Consider the following 10,626-nt stretch of genomic DNA (forward strand, 5'->3'; position numbering starts at 1 on the left):
GAACCACTGGAAACCCTCTCCATTTAGAGGGAGTTGGGGGTTATTAATACCAAGATTAGCGATTCCGGATTCAGAGCACAGCGTGTCATCATTTCTTCCTACAGACGTCATTACAGTAAATGGTGTCCTGTTTTCACTTGAAATAGAGGGGATGGATGAATTTGAGTTCTTCATATTTTTAGCACGCAGGAAATATTTTTTCTTGGGGTATATACAGATACCTTTTTGGACAGTAACATTATAGATGCTGATTACGTCCACTTTTGCTGATAAATAATGCTTAGTATTTTGGTACATTTTGAGTTTTGTCTCACCATAAATTGACATTAATTATTCTCTTTCCAGGTCTTACTACATAACTTATGTTAATTATTTTTATGTTTTGACAGCTCTTGTCTTCTTAGTTTTCCATGTGTGCATGTGTGCTGTGATACATTTCTCATATTATGGTCTTTTTACACTACAAATGTTCTAATGTCATAATAAGGAGGTTAGTTATGGATGAATAATTATAACACAGAATTCAGGGTAGAAATAATTTCAAAACATTCACAGGATGATGATGTTGGATAACTTCTCCAATTTCCATGCTTGCTTTGAAGTTCATTTATGAACTGTCACTACAGGGTCTAGGCAGGTGTGCAGCACAGAGAGGCTGTGTGTTTGTCTCATCACCACCAGGGACCGGCTTGCTCTGGCCACGGCCGGTGTTCCTACCGCGGGGCTCACTGTTCCTTCTCTGTTTGAATATGTACCTGGTATGCCTAGCACGCATGCCACATGTATATGTCATGTCTATTCTGCAGTTCATTGGTTTTTTACCATCGTTCATGTAACTGTTCCTCGTGTGCAGCCACAGCGACCAGCTTGTCCTGTCCGGTGTCCACTTTTCACTTCCTGTAAGAGTCTTTTTCCATTCTGAGACTACGTTAACACCTGTCTCTGTTGTCTTTACTCTTTTTGTTCCATCACTTTATATTTGATTTATTGATTCATTTGGAATTTATCTTGTTATATAGTTTAAGATAGGGCTCTAACAATATTTTTTTCTAGATAGTTTAGCAGTCATCTCACCAGAATTCCTAGTATAGCTGAAAATGTCATCAGTGGCCTCTGTTCTAGTGTTATTTAACTAAGAGAATAGTTTATTTTTGTGCCAAAATTCCAGATCCATCTACAATGTAAGAGAGTTTTAAATAAAATACTTATGTAGTCAGCTAATATTTTACCAACTCTATTGCTTCTAAATTGTGATCACTATGAAATTATTCTTTGCTACAATAATAAAACAATACTTTCCACTAAGTAATCTCTTTCTCGAGATCTTCTGCTCTGTGACATCTGCTAAGTATTAAAATAAGCAAGTCTGCATGTGCCATAAAGATGGAAATGCGTAGGTACGACTCCAGTAAGATTACTATGACGACAGTCCTTACAACAGGATAGAGCGCAAAGGAACCATGTAGATTGGATCCTTGCCACATCCCATTGAAGTTCCTTTTATTGAAGAAATAGGTACCCGTGGCTGGGGGTCACCCCGTGGCTGGGGGTCACACCATCCAAGGAGCCAATTTGATCTTATCCGTGTTGTCCACCACTTGGTGAGAGATAGACAATCGGTGATGAGACAAGCGGTGACGAGACAAGTGGTGATGGCTAATAATCTGGCAGGTCTTTCCGTGTCGCCTGCAGTGGGCCACTGGGAGCTGGCATCGTTTATTTGTACGGTGGTCCAGAATTCCTAATAAAATGTTCTTTAATATACTTATTAAAGTGCCACAGATGAAAAACTGAAATTTGACATGTTGAGAGAACTGTGATAAAGTCAGTGAGATTTGTTATTGGTCCAAAACTGTTGGGAGACCCAAAGCTAGCAGGTTAGCAGACAGCACACCTGGCACCTCCTGAATGTCCGTCTGGAGGCGAGCCCTCCTGGGCAGGAGTAGCAGCTTGGCTTTGCAATGTCCGTGGTGGAACGCTGAACTTGACCAGGGTCAGAGCAGGACTCGAGTGACTCCTTGACGCATCTATAAATAGAACCTTGCTGAATGTTGTACTTGGCTTTAGATGACCTGTTTCATGTGTTTTAGGTCTTTATGTGTTTTATTTCTAGGATGTTTGTAATGCATTTTCCATGAACTCGGCCATAGTAGTCACTGGGCCCCAATATCACGCAGCAAAACCAAACATTTAATTTCATAGTTAGGCTTCAGAAAGGAAGCTCGTGCGAGTGGACCTGCTAGAATTGCTAACGTGCGGTGTGTTTCTTGCCGGTGCTTTCTGTGGCGTCAGCTGGGCTTCTACAATGCGGTGGCCATCCCCTGCTACACCACCCTCACCCAGATCTTCCCGCCCACGGAGCCTCTCCTCAGAGCCTGCAGGTACGTGGGACGCCCCACGGGGATGGCCTGGAGGGAAAGGGCCGAGGCTGTGGGCCGGTGCGCTGTCTGCACCAATCCACCGTGGACACTGGACATCGCAACTGCACGGCTGAGTGTGTGCCTAGCTCGCCGGTACATGTTGGGAGCCTTTCTTCTGAAAGGCACTCATTCGTCCAGAAGTACTTGTTTTTCGTTTGTTTGTTTTTTGAATCAGCAATCCCCACCGGTATTACTTTTAAAAAGACTGGACAATAATGTCTGTTCAGGGCTACTTGTTGGAAAAGGGGCTGAGCTTCAACCACAGGGTTTATTGTTTGAGTGGAAGAAGAGGGACCTTGAGTGAGCAGCTCCTTTCTTTTGTGAGTTTTCTTTCCCTCCGAAAAGCAATTTAAGTCATCTGTTATTTGTTCTGGCTTCAGATTTCTCCATAACCCCTCAGCATCTTCTCTGAGGGCTGAACTCAGTTAAAAACATTGGAATTTTCATGTCACTTAGACAACAAGGTCCCTCCAGGGACGATGAGGGCAGTGAACAGAGCAGCCATGTGTGTCCACTTCTGGCAGGTGAACCGGCATCCAGGTGACCTTTTAACTACTTGGCCACTACACTGGGGGGTCAGAATGGACATGCCTGGGGGGATGGCAGACCAACATCTGTCTAGATTGTTTCAAACAAAACTGAACGCCTTTACTATGCTCCCGTCCTCTGCTGTTGAAACTTATTTCGTGAACTAATTTGTTAAGGAAAACAAGCAGCACCAACAAACGAGAAAATCCCGTTTTTTCCCATTTAAGTGATGGTTTGTCTGTGCTTTCCACTCTCGGGACAGGAATGTAACAGCCCACCTTATTTTCTTGAGCCACAACTGACCTTAGTCAGCGGTTCTTTATTAAAATCCTGTCTTATTCCCTGAGGCTGAGCCCTATGTGGAGCTGAATAGAACTCATTCTTTTCTTTTTTTTTTTTAATTTATTGGGGTGACAATTGTTAGTGAAATTACATACATTTCAGGTGTACAATTCTGTATTACATCATCTATAAATCCCATTGTGTGTTCACCACCCAGAGTCAGTTCTCCTTCCATCACCATATATTTGATCCCCCTTACCCTCACCTCCCTCCCCCCACCCCCTCTTGATGGAACGAAGTTGGGAAAATTGGGTTGCCCACCAGAGAGAGACTGGAATGTCAATAGAAATCCAAAAACAAGTTATATAAAACAAAAACACCTGACGCAGTGGTTAAATGTCCTTTCCTACCCCAAAATCTGTATTTTGCGCTAAATATTTAAAAGCAGCAGAATGAAGTTTCGCTGTGATTACTGAGCGGAGTGGTATTTTGCTGTTGCAGCAGCTCTGATGTATTCTTGCTTCTGGGAGGAACCACACAATTCCATAAAGTCCATTTTAATCTCTTTAACGTTTAAAGAACATTCATCCTGTATCAGTGGGAAAAATAGCAACGTTAATGTATATCTTTTTTTTGTAATATATCCAAGAAATCTCCATCGGTTCTGGGAAAATGATACGATGCAAAAGTTCAGTGTTACACCTCTCGAGTATATAGCTTAGAGATTTCTTTTGTCTGGAAGTGTCATAGCAGGTGTGTACGTGGCATGACCTTTTGCCCATGCCAAGGCTGCCTTCTGATTTTGCCTCTGTATATCAGAAAGCCAGGTGCAAGGTGGGAAGTGTTGATGAGGTCTCTGTCTGGTTACCACGTAGGGCAGGGTGGCGGCCATGCAGTGGGAGTTATCACACAACGGAAGATTAGAGGCCTGCAACATCTAAGCCACAGCTATTGAGAGAGAAAGTCTCCAAGAGTGGGGAGAAATGGGCTGCCTTGGAGACGAGCCATCACCAGAACACAAATAGTTTTACTGAAACGCAAGGAAGTTTGTACCAGGTGTAACTTAGAGTGACTTTTTACGTGGCACAGTGTCCCCGTTTCAAGTGTGATGAGGCAGCGACTAGAGGCCACCGGGATGCTCACTGTTTCCACCCCGTGGAGGACTGTGGGATGTGCTTGGTCCTCCCACTGATCCCGCATGGTCAATCCCACTGCATTCTCTCCCCTTCAGTTTCCCCTTCGAGCTGGCTAGGATATGACCTGGCCTGGCCTGGCTCGCCTTTTGCCCTTGCAGTCTGGAGCTGGTGGGATGAGATGTCCCCCAGGCTTTGGTGATTTGGGGCTCTTCTGGGGACACGAAGTCGCAGTGTCACTTTAGGGAGGCTGACAGGAGCCTGCCTGGCCCCAGCCAGCTAGCTATTATCAGTCAGGATAGCAGCAAACGTCCTCAGGCGTAGTTCCGCACCGGGGTGGGGTGGTGACATTTTGAGACAGTCCAGAAAGCCGGTTAACCAGCACCTGCCACTATCCCTTTTTGTCCCTAGGAACAACCTCAGCCAGTGGGAGAAGGTGATTCGAGGTGAGGAGAGCGCAGTGTGGATCTCTTCCCAAGCGGTGGCCCCAGGGACCTCCGAGAAGCTGCCTGTGAAGATTGGTGACTGATGGCCACCGGTGAGCTTCCCACCCCAACACACTCGTCTTCTTTCTTTGACTTTTCTTCCTTTTGTTTTTGTGGGGGAACCTACACCTGGTAACTGGGGTGCAAGCCTCTTCAGAAGGTACCATCAAGTAAATATGTCAAGCAGATGACTCCCTGCCAGTCTCATCGGAAATGCATCCCCGACAGTGACAAGCAGGACCACCCCATGACCAGAAATCCGCTGTCCTCGTGACTCCATCTGACTTGTGAACCGGCCTTTTCTAATAGGCTAATGTTGCTGAGGCCTTAATGGAAATGGACAAAATTATTCAGAAGGGGGTACTTTTCCATTGTAGCTTTCTAGTGAGGGTTTAAAATGGTACTATTATGACATTGTACTTTGGCTTGGACACCGATGTTGCTTTGATGTTGTTGGTTATAAATAGGAATTCCTATACATCGCTATTGCAAATGTTCATGCGTGACCTACTTGTAATTAGCGTGACTTGTAGCAGACAGCCCAGGGCGACTGTCCTCGAGATTACACGTGCGAAGTGTCTTTCTGCAATCAGTGATAGAAAATAGTCAGTTTCCTGTTTCAGAGCTTCCCAAATTAAAAGTTAGGGGGTCTCAAGTGTATTCTCTCTGATCATACATACTAAAGGGCTCGGACGAGTAAATTTAACGCTAAAGGAAGGAAATGGACTCTGCCCTCCTGAGAAGAGCTGCAGGCATGCATCATGGTAAATAAACCTCAGTCCAAGTATCAATTCAGAAGATGTCAAAGGATATTTAAATTTTTTTTCATTGCAGTCTTGGCAAATTAATAAACGTTTTGCATAAAGAACAAAATAAAAGCAAGGCATATGATTTTTTTTTAATGGGCAAGTCTTAATGGAATGTAAAATGTGAATTTTTAATAATGATTTCTTTATATTTTCACTTTGTGTCATTGCAAAACTTCAGATTCACATTCAAAATGATATTCTACAAATTATTTTACATATTCTACAAATTATTTCATTAAAATAACATACATTTCTCTTAAGATCAAACTAAACCATAAACTTGAAGTCTGTAATTTTTACTCTGATCTGCTGCATTCATCTCCCATTTATCCCCTTCCTACTCATACCTCGGAAGCTTTCTGTCCGTGACCGGGAGCAAGAGAATGCAGTGCAATTGCATCGCACCTTATTTCTCTTCTCAGTACTTTGCCCCAGGTCCAATATCTACACAGAAACCTGTGGTTTGGAGAGTTTCTTCTGTATAAGTTTTGTAGACTGATATTACTCCACAATGTTAATGTTTTGAGAAAATATACAAAAGTGATCGTCTGGACCCCTTCCTACAGGCATTATAAGCCAGTCACTGCTGGTGCATATTAATGCTGTAAAAATGTTTCGTATAATGACAGGGTAACCTCCAAGCCTGTAACCTATGGTTAGTCCTGACCAGAAGGAATTCGATTGAGTCTCAAAAGGTGACAGGCTGGTCCATAACAAGGAGCTTATCCACCCTTCATGTGGCAGGAGATGGGAATAACACTTTTAGTCAAATAAATTTTTAAGATACTCTACATACTCAATACCATCCACATTGTTGTTCATATGAGCAGGGTTTTTGTAAAAATAGATCAGTTGTTTCTACATCATGGTTCATTTATGTTGTAGCAAAGTGAGCTATACATAAACATTGTTCTTATTTTAAAGTTGACACTGTGTTCAGTTTCATTATGGGCTTCTGAAAGCTGTGTCTTCCCTCCATGGCGCCCCATTTTCTATTGTAATTATACAATGTGAGGGAAAATGAAATAACTAGAGAGAGGTGCCACTGCAGCGAGATACACACGTATGTGTGTGTCAGATACGCACACGTATGTGGGCACGTACATGTGACATCTATGTAAAATAAAAATCAGCCTCATCCTTCAAAAACAGTGGTTTTTCGTGTTGGAAAATGAGTATTTTTTGGTAAACAGCTGACTGGAAAGGGTCCCTTTTCACATTAGTGTATTCATAAAATTCAATTCAAGACGTTTCAAGTTTCTCTTGCGTCTAAAGTTATGAAACGACCCCACCAAATTCAACTTTAATCACAAAAGTGAATTTAGCCATCTAGTTAAATTGTAGACTGAATTGCAAGGAGGGGTGAATATTATTTCAGATTGTTGTCTAACTGAAAGGATTTTAAAAGAATGCATAAACTCTGCTTCTTGATATGGAAAATGGTCCTGGGGGACCCTCAGGCTATCTAGCGTTTTAAGGTTGCTGTTCAGATAAGATTGTTAGAGAATATTCATTTATTTCGATATAGCCAGGTCACATTATATTATGTGACCTCCAGTTTAAACAGTTTCCCAAAGAAATGTTTGTGGATTTATTGGTTGGTGGATTTCTTGTGAAATAGTGTCGTAATAGAAGGGAAGTTTGAGCAAAGGACTATATCCTAATGTAAACTGTTAATATTGCTTTCACCATGTGTAAGGTTTACTTAGCAATCATAGATCTACCTAGAATAAAAGGGCCCAGAATGAAGTGATATTTACTTAATAATCTGTTTTTGGAAAAAAAAATGAAGTTAGGAATATTTTTGTATTTTGGCAGATATATTGAGCAGACAAACTTTTGACTTCTGTTCTAGTCTTGTTCCCAAATTTTTTCTTAAAAGGCAGACAGTTTTTATTACTAAAAGTTTGATGAGTTTCTTATTAAGGTGGTGTATTTGGGGCCAAATTTTCCTGTTCAGTATAAATTTGGTAACCAGCTGCAAGTATAGGTATACAGTGTTCGATTTGCAGAAGTTTTCATTGGTTGTGCTGATTTCTAATAGACAGTGTTTTATTGTCAAATACAATTATTCCGTTATCTTCCAGAGATAGTGAGTATATTTTTTCATTAGAAATTTTCTTGGAAATGCATGCCAACAACATGAAATATGGAACTTGGGCAGTGGAATAAAATTCTGAAAAAGCGCTAGCATCTTATTAATTAGTAGTTGACTTGTGGCTTAATTAATTAGAAAGACTGAAAAAGAAATGCAGTGGATGTGGAAAGTAATTCTCACAAATGGCCCTTTTGCTCGGGCAGGCATGGGGGCCCACTTGCCAGCCTTATGATTTCTAAGAAACGCATGAGAAACCGTTCTCCCTACTCATTCCTGAGTCCTCTCCCAATGGAAATAGCATCTGTGCAGACGGTCATAATGCTACTCGAAGTGACTGGTTCTCCTAACTACAAAAACAACTAATTTGGAACTAGGTTTGTTCAGTGTAGGTTTCCTCTTTTTAGCATGCTTTTTAGATTTATTTTTAAAATGCTGTATAATCAACCTTAGTGAATTTTGTTTTATTGTTATGTTCAAGCACGCTAGATATGTTCATACATGATGCATACAGATACATAAATCCTTAGCCTGGATTTTTAACTATATTTTGTTTTGAGTATTATGTTTCTGGTCTTTTAACTCAAGATTAAGGTTTGAGCTTTAAATAGGACTAAATCACTCACCATGCCTTGGCCTGTGCCTTTATTTTAAATACTGTAACTTTTCGTCTTCATTCATGTATTATTTTGCTTTTCTTGCTTACCTATAATTGGAGACATTTACAGAGACACAGCCATGGTTACCGTTAGCACATTGAAGGGGCCATTTGGCTCCTTATCAGATGCCCGTCTCCTATTTGATTTCATTAACTTACACCCTGTGACTTCAGCCAAGGAACTGCTCAGATTCAGTCTTTCTTGCAACTTCCAAGAACTGTGACACTGGTTATGATGTGATTTTGTTGGGTTCCAGGTACATATGCATGATTTAGATTTTGAAAATCATTTCTGCCTTTATATATTTTAAACATGTGTTTGCTTTCTACACTCTGCTGATTTAGGGTTTAATTATTTAAAGACGTTAATTTAGTCACATTAGTGTACCCCTTCTATTGCAAGTGTTAGTCTGATTTTTAAATCACTGGAAAATGTAAATCAGCCGAGGCTGCTACCAGTTATTTCTCTGCTTGCCAGTGGCCCGTTGGCTGTTCTGTTTTTATATTTGCATAAGTATTTATTCTGATACATACTTTGCCAGCTTTTTTAAAGACTTATCCTAAGTTTAAATTAGTGATATCCATGCAGTAACACACTTTTTGTTTTCTGTCTTTTTTTAACTGCATATTTTGGTTGTCTGAAGCATTAGGTACCATATTTGATGATAAAATTAGGAAAAAAGAAAGAAAATGTTTCAACTGTGTTCTGGTTCTAAATTTAAAAGATGGAAGAGAAAGACATCTATGTTTCCCCAGAAACATGTTTAAAATTCCAAGAAGCATTACTGTCTTCACTCCAGGGCTAAGTGTTTTCCTCCTCTATCCAACAATGGGACACAGCGTGGTTTGCCGTGTGCCCCTTACAGTGAGGAGGGCAGTGCAGCTGGAAGCACATGGACCCGAGTGTGGTCTGCCGGGCCCAGGGCCATGTGTCACCCCAGGAGGCAGATGCACAGACACAGCCGAGTCCCGGTTGCCCAGAGAGAAGTCCGTTCACACATTGTCAGTTGTCAGCGAATGTTTTTGAGGTACTGTGTATTTGCAGAAGTCTAAATGGAAAGTTTTTATTTCTATTGTAAATTAAATTTCAATAGTGTATTACCTAGTTCTCTAGCCCACCTGAAATATGATGTGATGGGCATTGCAGCATTTGGTTGTTTCTTTCGTCACCTGATACCCAGTCCTCTGCCATATCTCAAATCGCCTATGTAGATGACGTATGGGAATATTATTTTCCATAGGACCTCTTGTGTGGTGTGCATTCTGTGTGTTCACTCAGTGTGCAAATTGAAGGTACAATAGACTTAACCTGTAAGAGGTATTGCTCCAATGGCCCTATCTAGTCAACAGATCCAACCCAATGATCCATTTGAAATAATGTGCTTGCCCAAAACACAGTGAAATCGTTACCAAAATTGGTAGAAATGCAGCATCTTGAACCTTTCTGAAACGAAAAGGGTGACTTTCTTTACAAGTCCAAATGATCAAGAGATCCTATGTCTCTATCTGGCTGCGGCGGGTAAGAAGTTGCAGACGATCACCTCCCTGTTGACCAAAAAGCCACGTGTACCACAGTGTACACGCGTGTAACACAGCTTACATGCCGTCGACAACAGCGCGTATAGTAAACTGGTTTGTGGAGTCAGAGGATCTGTACCCAGACTGCTGATGGGCTCTCTTTTGGGAGGAGGAAGAATTTTAAGTTAACAGCATCCAACTTTGTTGTGGTCGATGAGTGCGTAAATTTAAAAAAAAAAACACAAAACACCAAAAAAAACCATTTTATATGTATGACATAGAAAATCTTTGTAAAATGCACAAGTGCAATAACCTAAAGAGGTCTTAACTTTGCATTTATAAATTATAAATATTGTACATGTGTGTAATTTTTTCACGTGTTCATTTACAGTCTTTGTATTTAAAAGAAACCCTTACCATTATGTTTGTATCCCAGAACAGTAATCATTTATTATAACCTAAGGCAAGTTGTAAATAAATTCATAATTCAAACAGCCAATATATATGCATATATGGATGTTACATTGCAAATTCTACCTTTGTTTTACTTACATGCTTAGGAGCAGCAAGAAATCTTTTGTCGATATGTAATTATACATATAAAGTATATATATGTATGATACATGAAATATATTTAGAGATGTTCATAATTTTAATGGATATCCTTTGGTGTGAATAATTGAATACAGAGTTTTTAA

At 40.7% G+C, this 10,626-nt stretch overlaps 1 protein-coding gene across 5 annotated transcripts in view; it reads left to right on the forward strand.

Annotated features, from left to right (window-relative positions):
- PDE10A (phosphodiesterase 10A) overlaps positions 1 to 10,626 on the forward strand; it is a 470,871-nt gene extending 460,245 nt beyond the window's left edge. For all 5 annotated transcript variants that reach the window (XM_081045170.1, XM_081045167.1, XM_081045168.1 and 2 more), the window contains 2 exons: positions 2,293 to 2,381; positions 4,775 to 10,626. In XM_081045170.1, the coding sequence (XP_080901296.1) occupies positions 2,293 to 2,381; positions 4,775 to 4,892 (207 nt within the window). In that variant the 3' untranslated portion in view covers positions 4,893 to 10,626. The remainder of the gene's footprint in view (positions 1 to 2,292; positions 2,382 to 4,774) is intronic.

Source organism: Rhinolophus hipposideros (genome assembly GCF_964194185.1).
Source record: "Rhinolophus hipposideros genome assembly, chromosome: 3".
NCBI classification, from domain to species: Eukaryota; Metazoa; Chordata; class Mammalia; order Chiroptera; family Rhinolophidae; genus Rhinolophus; species Rhinolophus hipposideros.